This window comes from Protopterus annectens, chromosome 9.part0 (assembly GCF_019279795.1).
Source record: "Protopterus annectens isolate FY-2018-M chromosome 9.part0, PAN1.0, whole genome shotgun sequence".
Taxonomy (NCBI): Eukaryota; Metazoa; Chordata; order Ceratodontiformes; family Protopteridae; genus Protopterus; species Protopterus annectens.
In genome coordinates, this window is record NC_056743.1 from 671862328 (window position 1) to 671881803 (window position 19476).

General features: G+C 42.2%; 1 protein-coding gene across 6 annotated transcripts in view; it reads right to left on the reverse strand.

Annotated features, from left to right (window-relative positions):
• BAG6 (BAG cochaperone 6) overlaps positions 1–19476 on the reverse strand; it is a 2260316-nt gene that overhangs the window by 1694359 nt on the left and 546481 nt on the right. For all 6 annotated transcript variants that reach the window (XM_044083264.1, XM_044083261.1, XM_044083265.1 and 3 more), the window contains one exon: positions 11070–11132. In XM_044083264.1, coding sequence (XP_043939199.1) covers positions 11070–11132 — 63 coding nt within the window. The remainder of the gene's footprint in view (positions 1–11069; positions 11133–19476) is intronic.

The window sequence follows — 19476 nt, forward strand, 5'->3', positions numbered from 1 at the left end:
CTAGAGAAGAGTAGTGGGATTCTTCTGACAAATGCTGACCTACAGCTTGCTAAGATATGGTGAAGGACTCTAAGGTGATTTGTACGTGGATGAACTGAAGTATACTTGTTGCTAATATACAGATAACGACGACACCACCTTTAGCTCTTGTCTATACAGCTGATGGTCTAAATGTGTGGAAGGCACTGTAGCCCTGCACTGCCAGAGTATTTTCTGCAGCTTTAAACCATGCCTCAATAACAGCACAGATGTCTATATTCTCCAGTATGAGGAGAGCTTGTAGGCTGTGGAGTTTCTTTTGTCACTTTGGTATTGCCTAAAAAAGGCTCTACGGGGGGGTGGATACAATTTTAGCCAAAAACTGGAAGCCCAAAGTGTATAGGTGTAGGCCATCTTTGGCAAAGCAACATTGTCTGTTGACCATGCCCTCCTAAGCAGACAGATATTGAAGTCTCCTGGACTGACACTGGAAACAAAGACATTTGTTAAAAGTCAATCACAGATGAAGATCATCGTTATGTATAGCTTTTGGTCAGTACAATATACCCTGCACTATAACACATGTATTCTGTTTATTTACAGGATCATAGGAAGTTACTAGGCTATTGGCCCCGAGGCCCTTATAAGCCTAGCCAAGAATTTAGCCCATGTTTAGACAAGTCAGCACCCAAAGTCCCTGTCCAGCAGGGACACAGGTGGAATCCCAGGGGTGTATTTTCTGTTTCCCATCCAGTTATCCAGGTTGCACCTGTAAAGGGATAATGAGGTATTCTGCTTGACATGGAGAGGGAGTCTATTCCACAGATGGGGGGAGTCTCTGGGACACAAATCTGTCCCGCCAACAAGTCCTATTGATGTCACAGACCAGGTTGACATCACGCATTCGGGTTACTCGAGTGAAGCTCGACTTCCGAACATGCAGCAGTCTCATTAAGATGGGTCCGAGATTGCTTTGTATGCCAGACAGAGGTCACCTCTGAGGAGTCTATATTGAAACTGAGTAGAGGGACAGGGCTTTTAACCTATCTGTGTAAAGTAGATGCTTGAGGCCCTGGATTATTCTGGTGAGAAACCTCTGTGGTCTCTTGAGCTGCTGCAAATGTTTTGTGAGGTACAAGCCAAAGGGAGTGTTGTACTCAATAACTGACCTTATAAGGGAAGAATACAGGGATGTTATGACCTTGTCCCTGGATGAGATAACCCTTACTTATGAGGTGGGCCATGTAGAAAGCTTTCTGTACAACAGAAGCAACATGGTGTTCAAAAGTCAGGCTACTAATCAACCTGGGTGCCCAAATCCCTCACAACTGATTGCGTGCTTATGACGTTATTAATGTGATAATATGTGGGGATGTCACTCTCCCCAAAGGGGATGAAGCATTTTTTGGCATTCAGCTTGAGGCCATGTTTCTGGCACCAGTCATTTGTTTGCATGAGACCCTCTTCGAGGACATCCACATCACCTGAGGAATTGATGACCACACCCAGCTTGCAACTGCATCTGCAAACTTGGCCAGCTGTAACCCACTGGTTTTGGCCTGCAACTCAGAGAAGTATATCCCGAATAACAGAGGCCCCAAGACCAATCCCTGAGGTATGCCGCTCGTTACGGGTCTACTGCTTCAGGTGGCTTCCCCTATTTTGATTACGTGCATTCTACCAGTGAGACAGTTTGCTACCCATCTGATAACATATGGACTGATGCCTAGTTCAGAGAATTTATCTATCATGCCCAAGTGGGGAGTAGTGTCAAAGGCTTTGACCAGGTCAAGGTAGCTGGTGTGCATGGTCCTCCCCTTGTCCATGGCTTTGGTGACTGTCTCAAAGAAGTCAACTAGATTTAACAGGCATGACCTCCCCCTGACAAAGTCAAAAGTACAGTTGTGTACACTTACCATAAATGTAGACGTTCGAGTGTATTCACTGTTGCAGTCATTACATTTGGGTAATCTGCTGGCAGGTTGCCCTCAGTCAGCCTGAATTCGAAAGTCTTGGGTCCTACGTCGATTGCTGTCTCCTCTTCCAGGACATCAGGGGTATAAAACATGCAGCCAACGCCATTTTCTTTAGTTTTTCTTTCCCCCAATGTCAGGTGCCAGGTGCCCCCAAAAAGGTAGCAATATTCTAAAAAAAAAAAAAATATATATATATATATATATATATATATATATATATATATATATATATATATATATATATAAATGCATCAATATAAACTTTACCTTCATCTACAATCAAATACACCACATTGGTTGTAGAAGATAGAGAAGGAAAGATAAACTGTAGAATGACAGGGGGATGGCGGAAGGGTAACCTGGACTGAAACAGTGAATACACTCGAACATCTGCATTTATGGTAAGTGTACACAACTGTACTATGTTCTTCGTGTTTCACTGTTGCAGTCATTACATTTGGGTAGAATCCCAAAGCTATGGTTGGGAGGCTGGAGCTAAACAGCGTTAGGTGAGGCTATAAGGCCCTGCAGCACTGCAGTGGCAAAGCCTGTCCTGGACTTAGAGTAGAGCGGCAAATGGTAATGCTTTGTGAAGGTGTGAACAGAACTCCAAGTAGCAGCCTCTAGAACGTCCTTGGCTGGTACTCCTCTGAGAAAGGCTGCTGAAGTAGCCACAGCCCTGGTGGAGTGAGACATGATGCCCTTGGGCACAGGTTTCCCATGGTGTAAGTAGCAGAAACGGATGCAATGGCTTATCCACTTTGAAATTGTCTGCTTTGAAATAGCCTTTCCTTCTGATCCTGCAGCATATGACACTAGTAATTGCTCAGTTTTTCCTAGAGCTTTAGTCCTGCTCAAGTAGAATCTCAACTGTCTGTGTATGTTCAAGGAATGCAGAATTCTCTCCCCTTTGTTTTGCGGATTTGGATAAAAAGTTGGCAGATGAATTGTTTGGTTAAGATCCACACTAGAAACGACCTTAGGCATAAAGGTAAGATTTGTCCTCAGACACCCTGTCTGGGTAAAATATGATAAAAGGCTCTATAGCCATGAGGGCCTGTAGCTCTGAAACTCTTCTTGCTGAAGTGATTGCTAGTAGCAGAGCTGTCTTCCATGACAAGAACTTTATATCAGCGGTAGCAGCTAGTTCAAATAGAGGCAAGGTGAGCTTTTCCAACACATAATTGAGGTCCCATGCAGGTAATGGCGATCTTCTAGGAGGCCTTAAATTTTTGGCTCCTCTAAGATACTGCTTTAGTAAAGGATGAGAAAAGATTGGTGGCTCTGTATTGTAATGAGCCGAAATGGCAGAGGCATGGATTTTGATTGATGAAAATGATAGGCCTTTGTCAAGCATCTCAGTTAAGTATTGTAATATCTGAGGAATATGCGGTTCTGCTGTATCAGTTCCTTGTGCTAGATTCCAAGCACAGAAACCCTTCCATTTGTCAGCATAAGATTTTCTAGTACTAGGCCTTCTGGCTTCCAAAATGACATCCATCACAGCTTTACTGAGAGGGGTCATCTGTATTACAGGATTAGCCATGCTGCCAGGTTCAGAGTCTGTAGTTGATTGCTCATGATCAGATTGTTTTGCTGGGACAGTAGTTGTGGTTTTTGAGGCAAGGTCCAAGCTGGGTATTGAGACAAGTTCCTTACGACTGGGTACCAGTATTGGTGGAGCCAGTCCGGAGCAATTAATATCATTTTTGGCTTCTCTTGTCTGACTTTTAGGAGGACCTTGGGTAGAAGAGGCAGAGGAGGAAAGGCATAAACTGATAGGTTTTTCCAACTGAAGGATAGTGCATCCACTTTCCATGCTTGTCTGTGATAAGTCCTTGTGCAGAATCTTTTCAGTTGATAATTTTGAGGAGAGGCAAACAGGTCTATGTCTGGGCTCCCCCATTTCTTTGGTATCATGCTGAAAACTTGTGGATTTAGTTTCCACTCATGAGGATCCATAAGGTTTCTGCTTAAATCATCTGCCAGAGTGTTTTGTTTTCCTGGCAGGAATTGAGCTTGAAGATTTATTTGGTAGGTCAAGCTGTGCCCCACAGTGCCATGGCTAATCTGCAAAGGGGGTATGAGTGTGTGCCCCCCTTGCTTTATATACCACATGACTGTGGTGTTGTCCGTATTTATCAGTAGTTGTCCTGGATGAAATAAGTCCTTGAAAGCTGTTAGGCCATTTTGAACAGCTAGCATCTCTTTTTGGTTGATATGTAGATGCACTTGATTTAGTGCCCATATGCCCTGAATGCATCTTTCTGCCATGTGGGCCCCACAGGCATAATCTGATGCGTCTGTTAAGGTTTGGCTGGCAGGGGGTAGAGTGAAGGGCCGTCCCATGCTTTGGTGACAGGCCTTTGCCCACCATGGAAACTCCTGTTGCAGGCAGGGGATGAGAGGAATCATTGTTTCCAGGCTGTGTGAATGTTGACTCCATAAACTTTTTAGGTACCATTGTAGTTTCCTCATATGCAGTCTTGCATATGGAATTAGTAGGATGCAGGATGCCATGAAGCCCAGAGCCTGCAGAATTGGTCTTGCCGAAGACTGGGTTTTGTTGCCATCAGTTTGAAGTAAGTAGTCAGTTGCCTTGGTTTGTCTGGCGTGAGGTAAGCCATCTGGGCAGTTAAGCTTGCACCCAGGAAAGTTATCTTTTGAGAGGGTACCAATTGTGATTTCTTTTCGTTTATTGTGTACCCTAGACATGTTAGAAGCCTTTTCACAAATGCCAGGTGTCGTAGAAGAGTGTCCTTGTTCTCTGCTTGAATGAGACAGTCGTCCAAGTAAGGATATATTTGAATACTTCTTTGTCTGCAAAATGCAATTACTGGTGCCAGGCACTTTGTAAAGACCCTAGGCACAGTAGATAAGCCAAAGGGCAGTGCAGAGAATTGGTAATGCATTAAGCCAGCCTTGAATCTGAGGTATCTTCTGCATGGCTGTCTTAATGGGACATGCAGGTATGCCTCTTTTAGGTCTAAAGTCATTAGCCAAGCATTCTTTCCCAGCATGGGCAGAAGCTGTTGCAAAGTGAGCACTTTGAATTTTGGAATGTCCAGGTATGTGTTCAAAATCAATAAATCCAGTATTGGCCGCCAGGCCTTGTCCTTTCTGGGTACCAAGAACAGTCGAGTAAAACCCTTGCCCTTTTTCCTGTTCTGGTACTGTTTAAATGGCCCCCATATCCATGAGGGACGTAACCTGTTTCTGTGCCTCTGCCCATTGATTTTTTGGCAGATCTGGCCAACCATTTGTCATTGGCAGAGTGTGGAAATGGAATCTGTATCCCTCTGATACGATGTTTAGTACCCACTTGTCCTGGGTTATTAACTGCTAATTTTGAGCAAAAAAGTGCTAATTTTCCCCCTATGGGTGCTGCCAAAAGATAAGTGCTTGGTGTAGGCAGAGGGAAGTCATTGGGATTGCTTTCTGTAGGTTTGCACTTCATCTCCTCCAGATTTGGAGGTGGATGCGCCCCACTGCTTTGACCTGTACGAGTCTTGAGCCTGGTATCTGGATCCCTTTGGGCATCTGGATTTGCCCCTTTGAGCTCTGTCTGACACAGGAAAGGACCGATTTTTTGTAGGCCAGTGTCTACTGAATCTAGGTGGCTGCACAGTTTGCATAGACTTAGCTTTGTCTTCCATTTTCTTTGAAACCTCTTCTGCCTTAATACCAAACAGAGAATCATGCTGTAAAGGTGCATCTAGCAATTTAGCTTTAACATGATCAGGCAAATTTTGTTCCTTTAACCAGGCATGCCTCCTAATCACAGATCCAGTAACTGCGGCCCTGCAGGAGGCCTCTAAAGAATCAAAACCACATTGCAAAGTATGCCTTCCAACTTGTTCAGCTGCATGCAATAATTCCTGCAATTCCTTATTTTCTGCACATTGCTGAAACAGAAAATTATGTTGATTTCAGAATCTCAAAACATGTTGTTGGTACTTAAGTATATGAAATTGACAGTTTAAGGCCCTAATTGTCAAGGTTGCAGATGTATAAACCTTTTTTCCCATCTGTCCAGTGCCCTTGAATCTCTGTCGGAGGGGGTAGGGTTTTTTGCTATTGAGACCTTAACTTCCTTTGGACCCTGTGAAATAGTTTCAGGATCAGCAGCAGGGTTTCTAAATAAAAATTTATGAGAGTCAGGGACCCAGTAATACCTGTCAGGCTTACTGGGAGTCAGGGGTCAGGCTTGACTCCGAAAACACATCATCCACAATGTCTAAAACAGGAGGAATGGCTAAAGGCTTGTGCTGAGGGAGAAGGAAATCCCTGAGCCTCTTTTTTGATTCTGAGAAGTCTTGACTCTCCCAGTGCAAATGCTCCCTCAACGTATGCAAGGTTTCTCCAAATGAATAATCCTCAGGAGGAGATGCAGATGGAATAGACTCCTCAGCATCAGAATCCTCATAGGGAGGTAAAGATAATTCCTGATCAGAAGTAATAGAAATCTGATCTGAAGATTCATAGTCAGTGTCTTGCCTAGGCCTCTTATCTGGAGGGGGATGGATACCACTGATCAAGGTAATAAGGTCTTCAGCCATTTTGATCATGTGTTTTTTTATGCATAGAGGCCTGTGCACGTGGCTCAGGCGTCGTTTTTTTTAGTTTTAGAAGGTGTCTTTTCCTTTGGTTTTGCAGCTTTCGTCGGTTTGATATAAAAATGTTGACGTCTGAAGACACTCTCAGAAGCCGGTGCCTGCTCAGTGGCTCTAAACCCATCCGAGGAAGAAACATCCATCGGTCCAATACCTTGAATATCTTGTGGCATGCCGGCCCCCACATGGGTGTCGGTAGAGGCCTGCGACTCGAAGGTAGTGGGTATATCAGGGGCTGCAAAAGCACCTCACTGAGTACCGGCGAACCGGCGACTGGCTTAAGAGAAGCTTTGTCATCGGTTTTGGATCTCGACTGCCTTTCTCTGTCCTTTTCTTTGCGTTTTTTATGTACTCCAGTAGTCGGATTGCTATCCGATGACATTTCTGGGTAGTTAAATCTGTTTCCAAAATACTCAGATGCAAAAATATACTGACGCTTAATAGTGTGTTGGTTAAATCTAGCACAAAACCGACAGCCAGGCACGTTGTGATCAGGGCCTAGGCAAGGAATACAGTATAAATGGAAATCCTTATGAGGTAATTTGCTTCCCTCAAGTAATACAATTAACTTTTTCTGACATCGGTAAAAAGCACGAAAAAAGTTTCCCCAACAGGGTATTTAGCTTTAGTGAAGACTTCGGTCCTGAAACTCAAACTCGAATATTTCAGTAGTCGGCCGACCGGCACTTGCAAAATGCTTCTGCTTCGGGCACCGTGCGACAAGAAAGACTAAAGAAAATGGCATCGGCTGCATGTTTTACACCCCTGACGACCTGACGTCATGGAAGAGGAGACAGCAACCGGCACAGGACCCAAGACTTTGGAATTCAGGCCGACTGAGGGCAACCTGCCAGCAGATTACCCAAATGTAATGAATGCAACAGTAAAACACGAAGAACATCTGTCTGGGGTTGAATGTTTGGAGGTTGCCAATGCCCCTGTTAATGAGGTCCATGACAATCCGTCCCATGGCCTTGTAGATCAGGCTAGTTAGGCTAATGGGTCTGTAATTTCCCAGATTGGTGGATGCTCCACCCTTGGGTAAAGGGATGACTGTGGCTGTCCTCCACTTGGCTAGGACAAAACGGGTACTCAGGCTTTGGTTGAATAGGGTGGCTAATGGTGCTACAAAAGTTCATGCCCGAGTTCATGTAGGATGCAGCCTGATATGTTATCGGGTCCCATCGAGGCTGTATTGTTTTGCCTTTGAGAGAGCAGTGATAACCTGCTCCCTAGAGATAAGGGGAGGGGGGCAGGTACTGGGATGTACTGATTTACTGATGGGGGGACAGAGGGGTGATGTTTTTGCTGAATCTGTCAGCCAGTAGGTTGGCTATATCTGCAGCATTTGTGTATGTGGTGTGCTTGACCACCAGTTCTGAACAGATCTGGATGCTTCCTTTGAGACTGCGGACATATGTGAAGAAGACCTTATGATTGTCTCTAGTAGACGTGGCCAATTTGGACTCGAAGTTGGCTTTAGCGGATTTCACTAGTGCTCTTATTTGTTCAGGCTAAGGTGAGATTTCTTCCAACTGGACACCTGCTCCTTCTTGGTCCTGGACAACAATTTTTTTCCTCTTGTTATATAGTTTATTTACTGCAGCATCATCCTCCCTGGAAAGATTGGACTATAAAACAATCACTTTCGAAGTCAGCATCTCCCCTGACCTCCCTCTAGCTACGGTCAAACAAAAAAACTTCTCCAAAGTGGATTACAACCTCCTGTGGGATGGTATAAACAGCTTCATAGCCCCCTCCCCCTCTGCTGGAACTGGCACCAGTGTCCAAATCTACACCATATAGTACTTTGATGTATGTATGTATATATATATTTTATATATATATATATATATATATATATATATATATATATATATATAGAGAGAGAGAGAGACAGAGAAATATATATTATATATATATATATATATATATATATATATATATATATATATACACACACACACACACACACACATATATACATAGAGATTTTTCAGAACATGGTTGAGTCATTTTAAGAAAAGTTTGGATTACCATTACAGATGACTGCATCATGTTTTGTTTGTTTGCATCTTTTGGCTTTTCCCGGTTAGGGGTTGCCACAGCAGAACTCCGGTCCGCTAATGATTGGTAGTGGGTTTTTACGTACCGGGTTACCAGCCCTGATGCACAACCTTCAACGAAGGCACGCCCCATTCACATATGCCTCCACACAGAAGACGCTCTAGCTGAGAATCGAATGAACAAAGGGATTGTGGTTTTTCAGAGTCTGATGAAGTTGAATTATTTTGGAAGAAAGCGCTTACTCTGGTTATTTTTATATTATATTAAAAGTTTGTTTCTATTGAGCTTCACCAGTGTTTAATGATACTTTTGTTTTTATCATTCAGGAATGACCCACAGCCAAAAAGGTCAGGCCAAAATTGCTAATGCTCCTTCGCACGCCGAGGAACACATATTTCCAACTCAAACCCAAGTAAGTAGGTGCTAGTAGTCCATTTTAGGCCTGCTTACAGGTCCCAGATGTTGAGAATGATTGCTTGCAATTTAACTTTTTCTTTGCTTGCAGTTCTCTTTTCTTCTTCTCCTTGTTCTGTCTGATGTCATATTAGGTACTGCAGTGTTCACCAACCCAGGAGAATATAGCACAAAGTCACATGAAAGGTCCCACTTTATAGTATGAGAGTTCCCACTGAAGCTGGAGTCAGTAAAACAGCGAACCGCTCATAGGAGAAATGGCCAGATCAAAATATTTAATGCTTCTATCATCTATCATCAGGACTAAGCAGCAGTCCCAACTCAGATCCAGGTCCTAGTGGTCACTTGCATTTCTCTCATTTTCCAGATGTTAAAAGGGGTTGTCTGCAGTTCTCCTTGTCTATCCAAATGTATTAGGTAGATCAACATCCCAGAAGGAGAGTGCGCCAAGCCACATTAACGGTTTCTTGATTGCAGAATTTTTCTCCTGAAGCAGGAATCAACCAGCTAGTTAACACTTTCAGAATGATCCACAGCACAAATAGGCAAACAATGGCTAACTGCACCAACACTTTCTATCACCAGGAGCAATAGCAGCACAGTCTCACCTCAGATCTAAATAAGCAGGACCTATAGGTCACTTACGCTTCTCTCAGGTTACAGATGTTAGAAAAGGTTATCTGAATCTCTGTAGTCATTGGAGTATGCACCTATGGGTGGGATTACATGAAAGGGTGGCTAACAGCTTCCAGTCGAATAGGAAGGCATTTCCAATAATAATCTGCTAGTACTCAGTATTAGGAGAATAGGAGATAGCCTGAGTTAACTTATATGATGGGCTGTCAAACCAAAAGCCACAAGGTTAATAGCACAACAAGAATCAGAACAGGACTGGAAAAGAAAACAAAATAGCCACATACAATCAGTCACATTCTTTGCAAACATCCATGCAGCCTCAAGACAAATGATGGGCATGCAGGAAACTGAGAATCTGGACTAAACTGCTTACACATATAGACATGCACTACTAGTGCAATGCATTCATGTTGCTTGGAAATGTGTACCTATGATAAAAGAAAATGTTGCAGCACATCCCAGGAGAAAAATGATGTGGTAAAAAGCTAACTGGAGACCTTGATAGAATGGGATGAGATGGTAGGCCATGCTACAGTGAAGGAGTGAATATGGGGTTTCTGGCCACTGGAGAAGTGGAATCTTGGAAAAAGAGGGAATGAGGATAGTTTAAAATGTAAAATGAAAAGTTCTGATCCTAGGTGTTAGTAGGCTCAACATACATACAAAAAAGTGTAATTTGGGGCCTCCTGAACTCAGTTCACTCTTGATATACCCAATGACAAAGGCTCCAATCAGCTAGCAAACTAAGCTATTTCTATAAGATTCTTTAATGCTGTATATATTTTTAAATCCTGCTGCCATCCATTCCAGGCATTTTCATTAGTACCACCACAATCTGTGACACCTCTTGCAAACACATACACAACTCAAAAAGTACACAATCAATTTCATTTTTCTAAGACTTATCCTACACTGTGATGCACTTTCTTTGAACTTATTCATTGAATTAATTGAATTCAGTGGGCTATTCAGTAGCCTACTTGCTGTGGCTCCAGTTACAGCCTCTAATCCAAGGTACAGTTATGAGAAGGCTGTTTTTGCATGTCTTAAAACTGTAGCTCTTACAGACAGAAGAAGGGGCATGCAACTCTGCGAAGTTGGCACCCCAGCGAAGAACCAAACCAAAACAATACGCAATTTGAGGCAGCTATGTTAACTGCTGTACCTCTGTGCAATGCAGTATCTCATTATCATAACTCTTGTGTAGACGTGTCCTCCAGGAATGTATTAATTTCAGTCTAAGATTATGGTCTTCATCTGAGTATTACCAACTCTAAATAAACACGTGACAATTTTTAACAAAGTCAAAAAAGCTATACCACTCATTTAATTGTACTCAAATGCCAACAAGACAAGCTGTGCAAACACAGCAGGACTTACTCACCTGCCCCTTGTCCTGTGCCAGCAGAGGTGTTACTTCCTGTACCACTCGAGTGTAAGGTGGAATCTGGGGAAAAAATAGAGGGGGTAAAGATTCAGCAGCTTGCATCACTGTGTTCTCTCCCATCCAGCACATTACCTTTAGCTACTGCTTACTGACAGACATCTAATTGACAGCTGCAATGAATTGGTGCAAGCTCAGCACTGCAGACACATTTTCAAGTTCCAACTTCATTTTATAGTGAAGTTCCACTTCACTTTATAACTTGTGCCAAAACACCACTATAAAGCAGACAAAAGATAAACACATTCAAAGTCCAGGGTTCTCCTAACCTCTAGTAACTACAAAATCAAAAATTCTCACTATTCCAGACAGCAACATGTTGTAAATAAAAAGTAAAGGACTGAAATATTACCTTGCTCTCTAATAAAATTAAAGTATAAACCATGCTTGCCAGAATGTGTGGATCCCTACTCTTCTATCATGCATCAGCTATTTCCATCTCTATCAAATTTCATTATTTATGTCAACTAGTTGCATTAGGTATCTACTGCCTGGTGCAGTCTTCTGCTTGAAACTGTAGCAAACTGTCTGCTACATATGTACCAAGTGGCTTGCATCAATCACACTCAAACTGCTTCAGCTGTAACTCTCAAATACTATACCCAGCGTTCATTTCTGAGTGCTGGGATGCAAAACTGTCCCATCGGCAGCTGGTGATCACATCCCCTTACATCTCATGCCCTAGGCAGACGCCCCCCTTTGTACCACATTAGCTACACCTTTTTTGTGACCAGATTGAAAAATAAATAAATAAAAGGCTGCACAATAGGAAAAATTAAGACTTTGTAACAAAGGAGAAAATATAGTTATATGAAACCCACTGTACCAGCTGGTCTGTGAGGGGCTTTCACCAGCAAGTTAAATTTGTCCCTCTATACCCAATTTTTTTCCCCTGGGGTATGTGGGGTACGTATGCCCCCTTACTGGAATAGGCCATGGCACCACTGCAGCATTTCGTCCTTGCACAAATCAGTTTAGTTCCAATCTACTGACAGAACACAGCCTCATCGGGTACACTGACTGAGCAAGTAATTAATATACAATGCAATAACATTTTTACTTAGACAAGCTTAAGTATTAGACTTACTGCAAACTGTCAAATGTAACTGCTTTGAGCCAAACTGTTCGCCTTCCCCAGGGTCCACTTCTTGCAGTCAAAAGATGCTTGTAAACTCTGAAACACTAAATCTCACTTTAAACACCAAGACACAAGACAATTTGCCATGAAATTAATAAAACAATCTCCACCATCCACTTTCTAATATGCCATTATCCAGCTCAGACAACATTTAGAAGGAAATGGAAAGTTCCTTTTTAATGAAGGTTTCCTAATGGAGACTTTGCTAATAACCAAAGGACAAAGTGAACTTTCTCAGGATGAACAAGCTATTTTACACTGTAAATCTCTATTCAATCTATTCTCTTCTCTAAAACTAATTCTGTGGACTTAACTGCATCATTGACACGTGAGGACCATCTCATTTGTCTGTATACAATATAAGAATACAGCTTTGAAAACAGGTTAGCAAGAAGCAAAGCATTAATGCCATCTGTTAAGGAAGAAGTTTCTCCAGCTAGGAATTTTTTTTGACTGACATCAAGTTAAACAGAATTACCTTTCTTTTGCAATCAACACAAAGAAAGTTTTACCTTGTGCCCCCCCCCCAGCCAACCTGATCAATCAGATGTTGAAGTGACATGTCACTAACCACAAACTAGTTTTAAAGAGGCATCTTTCCCAGGTAATGAAATTTCAGTCTTCTATTCCTCTTAATTTCTGCATGGTACAATTGTGTAAGAAAACTTATTATAACAGTAGACTTTCGAATGATTACTGTTGCAGTAGCCTGAGCTATATGGGTTATATCCTGCAAGGATATAACAAGCCAGCCAGCATCCAAAGTTTCAAGGCACCTTCCACGTGCACACAAACTATTAGCATGAGCAGAGTGGATTGGTTTGTATGACAAGCCCTTCAAAGCTTTAATGTCAAGAGGAAGGCTGAGCCCTGAAAGGGTAATGCTAGGAACAACAAACAATAAAAGTCCACACCTTGGCAAAAACAACACACCAAGAAACAAAGGGATGGAAGAAGGGAGCGGCTACTAAAACTATGATAATTCAGACAGCAACTATTATGCCAAGTTTACTTACACAACTGCACTATATTCTTCACATTGATCACTGCTACTGCAGCCTAAGCTAAATGGGTAGATTATCATTAACTTAATACACTTGGGAGGTGGAAGGAGAAGAGTCCAGGAGCCCCTGAAAAATAGTCCTAGCAAAACCTGAACTAGACCTACAGAATGACTCAAGCTTATAGTGGCTTTGTAAAAGTATGTACACTGAACCAAGCAGCAGCATCTGGAATACTTCAAGAATACAACCCTTTACAAAAAGCCATAGATTAAGCCAAGGTAGTGGGCCTTGACCTTGCCTGGAATAGTTTTGTTGTGGTTAGTATAACAAAAGGTAATAGCCTCAAACAACTACTTGGAAATAGTCTGCTTTGATAAAAGTTGTCCCTTTTTCTTACCTTCACAAGAAATGAACACTGATCTGAAAGATTTAGTTATGTCAAGATAGTACCGGAATTCTCTGTTGGCTTAAAGAAAATTTGGATATCCCTTTAGGTATAAAAGAAGGATTACTTCTGAAAGAAACCCTGTCCTTATGGAAAATGGGATAAGGCTGACTCACTGCAAAACCTTATGAAGGTACCCCTTTTGCAAAGGTCAGAGCAACCAGTAAAACCACTTCCCATGTTAAGAACTTCAAGTCAGCCAGGTTAGCTGGTTCAAATGCAGGAAGTGTTAGAGAAGTTAACACAAACTTAAGATCCCAAAGAGGGGCCACTGGTTTTCTTGGAGGACTCTAGTGCAAAACCCCTTTCAGAAATTTTTTTAAGATGAGAATGCGTTGAGAGAGAGGGATCCATACGCAGACATGATGAAATAACCTATAAATAAACCTTGAAGGAAGAGTAAGAAAGGCCATAAGATAGCAACTCACAAATAATGTAAAATCAGAGAACAACTAACCCTAAATGGGTACTGGCAATATAGCTGGCACCATAACACCAACTAGAAAACCTCTATCACTTGTCACTCATCCAAACAATCAAACAAAGCTGATTGGGGTGTATCGAACACCCCTGATCTTGTGAGAGTAGATCCAGTCTGTGAAGAAGCATATGGTAACTACTACCACTGGCCATTTCCAAAAGAAAGAACCGTTGTTGGCTGGACCATAAGGGAGTCACCACAATGACCTTGGGGAGTTCTTCCGAATCTTCAGAAGTACAGTGGATATCAGTGAAAAGGCATACAGGAACATTCCTATCCAAAGAAAAGAAAATGCATCTGTCTTCCAACCTTCTTGCATGTAGTCCTGGAAAATAATTTTGCCAGTTGATTGTTCAGACAGGAGACAAAGGTCTAACTTGAGGAATTCACCACAAATGGAGCAAATCATGGAAGACCCCTAACCTAGTTTTGTTTTTTGAGGGTCTGCTCTGGTCCTGCTCAACTTGTCTGCCATACAATTTTGCTCTGATGGAATGTAGGATGCCTGCAGAGTGAGACTGTTCTGCAGGGCTACACGTTAAGCTAACATGGCAAGGTTGCAACGGGGGTATATGACCTGGCTCTCCCTTGCTTTTTGATGTACCACATGATTGTAGTATGGTCTGCAACCACTTGAAGTACCACAATCCAAAGATGGTTCAGAGAGATTAGTGCCCTGACTAGGGCAAGTATATTTATGTGCTTGCATCTGTCCTTAGTGTCCCACACCCCCTGCACTTCTATCCCTCCTGAAACTGCTCCCAAAGCAAAGTCCAAAGCGTCTGTGGTGATTGTCTTGGAGCAGGGGAGAGGGAGAAGAGGAGACTTGGATTTAAGGATATCTGTTGTCTCCATCAAGTGATTCCTCTGACAAGTCTCAGAATTGTGATTTGAAAAGATAAAGGGTGTTGGTGCTGGGACCATAGAGACTTCAGATACCACTGTATCTTTTTCATGTGGAGTCATGCCAGAGATATCAAGAGAATCACTGACTCTTTACAACCCAAAAGCCTGAGGTATTCCCTCACAGAGGCTGAAGTCCAACTGGAAAACCTTGAAATAACTCTAGATACAGATAAATATATTTTTTACCCTGTGGAAGAAAAGTTCTTTGAACTAAGGTGTCTAGCTGACAACCCAGGACTAAATCCTGTGTTATGTAGTCAAAAAAGTCTTGAATGTCATCTTGGAATCCTAGCTTGTATAAGTTCTCTCACCCAAGTAACAGATTCCTGGCACTTGCTCTGCAAAGATGAGCAAGTCATCTACATATGGAAAAATGTGGATACCTTGTAGCCTGCAATGAGATATAACTGGAGGCAAACACTTTGTGAACACTCTTGGGTGCAGTGTATAGTCCAAAGGGTACAGCACAGAACTGACATGATCCTGACACAAAACCTTAAGAAACACCTGAAATCTGGATGAATAGGAATTTGATAGCCATCTTTTAAATCTAGTGTTACCAGGAAACTTAAATGAGGAAGGAGGAGTAACAGATTGTGAAGCGACAGCATTTTGAATTGGACACTATCAGGAACTAGTTTAGGAAAAAAAGATCCAAAACGGTCTCAAACATTTTCTTTCCTGGGGACCAAAAACATATTTGAATAAAAACCCTTCCAAAACTGAGAAGGAGAAATTAGTTCTATTACTCCATGAGACAATGTATGTTGGACAATGGTAAATAGGAGTTTGGTCTGGTGGATGAGGAATTGCACCCTGGAAAGGAGTTAATTTCCTCCCACTGCCATCTGTTACCTTGATGAATGACTTTCATAACTACTTTGTCTGAAACTTTCTATTGCTAGAGAGAAATGGAGATTCAGACTTTCTAGAAGCGAAAAAGGACTGTCCTTGGTTTTAGGAAGTTGCTGTATTCTTTTTAGAACACCACTGCCACTACTTCATAGATGTCAGTTTACCAGCATTTTGCTGAGACTGTTTAGTTTGCTTCCTGCTCAAAGTGGACAAAGGGTTAGAGAATCCCTTCCGAAATTTGGAAAAAGAGGGACAAAAAATCTTAGAAAGTCCATTACAGTTTTTGACATCTTCAGCAGAGTGCCAAAAAATAAATCACTATCCAAAGGAGAATTTCAAATCTCATTTTTCACTTCTGGGAGGTTCTGAGATCACAGCCAGGCAAACCTCCTTGAAATAGTGCCAGCTGCCACAGCTCTAAGTATCAACATAATCATTGACACACTTTTTAAATAAGTTGTGACCTGTAAGATGGAAGAAAATAAACCATTTAAAGTAAATTTTTTTCTCACAAGAACTGCAGACAAACCATTCCTCATAGTTTTCAGTCAGAGTAAACTTAACATATGAGCCCTGATAATACAAAATTCAGAAAATCAAAGTTGCAGAAGCTTACACTTTTTTTCTCCATACTTATCAATTACCTTCTCATCCTTGTCAGAATAAAGATTGAAAATTACTAAATGTTTAGTAGCAGTAGGATTAATTAAAACTATAGCTGTTGGGTCTGGGATGACAGTGTAAAGTTCCTCAGGTTTTTTTTTTTTTTTTTTTTTTTTAGTTTTTATACAATCTACCTACCTTTTTAGGAAAACTACAGGCAGTTACACACACATCCTCTGATGCTCATAGCACTCAAAGAATTTGTGAAGGTTATTTAAATTCCATTCGTAACTGCGCATAGTATTTTTTGAGGGATAGAGAATCCTCAGTGTTCTCTCATTTAAAATACTAGCATATTCTGTAAATAGTTTCAGAGAAAGAAAAGCCCCCAAAGGGAGAATCAGATATTGTGCTCTCTAGGGTTGCCACCTTTTATTGCGACTAAAACTGGACTAAAGCCACACTCCTCACATCATCTGTAAGCCCGCCCATTTCCACCCCTCTCCCATCCACGTTCCACCCATTGTGACATCGCCATGACATCAGCTTATAGGGAACGTCCTCTTTTTCCATTCCTGATGCCTGCTTTCTGCTGATTTACTATGATTTTCTGTGGAAAAAAAAAAAAAAGCATAGTAAATCCGTCAATTTAACGAACTCCGACAGTCTAGTTTCTTTTTTTGAAACAGAATACCAGAGTCTGTACAATGTTTTCCAGACAGTTTGATTTCTGAATAGTCCAGGGGAAAAAAAAAAAAAAAAAAACATAGGTGGCAACCCTAGTGCTTTCTTATGAATCAGAAATCTGAGGGGAAAACCCAGCATCTGTGCCTTCATCTTCATGTCCAGATTCAGAATCTTGAATCCCTTCAGGAAAAGAGATATTCCTTTTTCTTTTATGAGAAACCACCTTACAAGGATCAACAGCCTGAAGTTGACCCCGAACCAAATCTAGTAAAGCTACTCTTGTCCAAATAAGTTTAAGCAGGAGCAGGAACACATCCACGTTTAGTTTTCTTTTTGACAGAAAAAAAAAAAGTGGCTGTTATTGGAAATAGTGGCTTCCCCACAGATGGGTACATTATGACTAAAAAGGAAACACCCCCCCCCCCCCCCGCTCCAGCTCCCAGGACAAATAAGAATGCCTCCCTTACCCACTGAGGGGACCTCAAAAGCTACAGAGGATGTGGCTAATCCCTGGTCCATAGTGGCTGCAGGTGCTACACCAATGGGATCCAGGGTAAAAGAGAAGCGATCTGAGGAACCATCTTTGCCAGCAGCAGTTTCACCTTCCTGCGGCCAGTTGCTAGCTTGTTGTGGTGGCAAAAGCTGTCTAACTTCGTTTTGTGGCTGGAAGAAAAAATGACTGCGGGATCAGTAGTTTGTTCCATGGTCAAATTTAAAATGATGCCCCTGTCCCAGGGAAAACAATCAGCACAAGCCTGTAAAAATTCTAAGTTGTAAAATGTCACCCCCCCCCCCAACAAACGCACAGTAAAAAGCACGTTAATGTACTTTGCCAGTCCCAAAAATACAATAAACAGTTTCTAAACAGAAAAAAAAATTTTTAACTACTTTTAACACTTTTAAACGGACAAGAAAAAATGTGTGCTCCCATTTAAAAGTACAGTTAAGTTTCTGGACAGTCTGTTAAACCACAAACTCTTACATAAAAAAAACTTTCCTAACCAGGAAAGTAAAATTAAACAATACATTTAAAATGCGGATGCTTTTCCCCCTCCAAAGGGAAAGAAAAGTTGTCTAAAATCTTACCATAACCATAGAAATTCTTCTCTTCCATGTTGCAGTATTCTGCACATGGGTTTACCCCTTCAGTCTCACGTATGTACGGCCAGTATCCAAAAGCTTTCAGTCCCTCTGTGGTGCATGAGACGTCAGCCGTAGATTAGAGTTCATGGGCCATAAATGTGATGTTGGCACGCACCAGCCCTCAGAACAGATGCCCCAGTCGGCGCCAGTCCTATAACAGCAATGCCATATCACTGCCATCCAGAAAGGGAAGTAACTAGCTGACAAGAGGGAAAGAAGGGTGGAAAGGAATACTGCAACATGGAAGAGAAGGACATCTATAGTTATGGTAAGATTTTACACAACTTTTCTATGTCCCTGGCTAGCCCTGCTCTGGATCTGGAGATTATGTCAAGTTTCTAGTGCTTGGTGAATGTGTGGACCGAGGACCAAGTAGCTGCTTTCAGGACAGAAGAGGTATCCAGACCCTTGAAGGCTCCTGAAGATGTCATTGCTCTTGGGGAATGAGCTTTAAATTGTACCCTGCAGGGACTTACCATGGAACTGGTAGCAGAAGTTAATGGCCTAGGAGATGCAAGAAAGAATAGTCTGCTTGGTCACTGCCTTCCTCAGAGCTCTGGGGTAAAAGGATACAAAAAGTTGATCAGCCTGTCTGAGAGGCTTGGTGTTGTGCAGGTAGAATCTGATTTGCCTGTGAACATCCAGGGAATGCAGCACTCTCTCACTGTCTCCTTGTGGGTTAGGGAAGAAAACGGGAAGATGTATGGACTGACTGAGGGACAGGTAATTTACTACCTTGGGCATGAAGGATGGGTTTGTCTTGAGGGTAGCCCTGTCTTTGTGGAAAACGAGGAAGGGAGAAGTAGCCATAAGAGTTTGGAGTTCACTCTCCTGGCTGAGGTTTGGGCCACTAGTAGCAATGTTTTCCAGGTGCAATGCTTTAATGAGGCTTTGTTTGCTGGCTCAAAGGGTGGTAGCATAAGCTCCTCCAGCACACAGCTGAGGTCCCAAGGTGGTGGTGTGGGTTTCTTGGGGGGGCCTGTGGTGCAGTACCCCTTTGAGGAGAAGTCTGGAAGCTAATGGCGGATCCAGAAGCAAGCAGGCAGAAATGGCAGACAGATGGGCTTTGATGGATGAATAAGCCC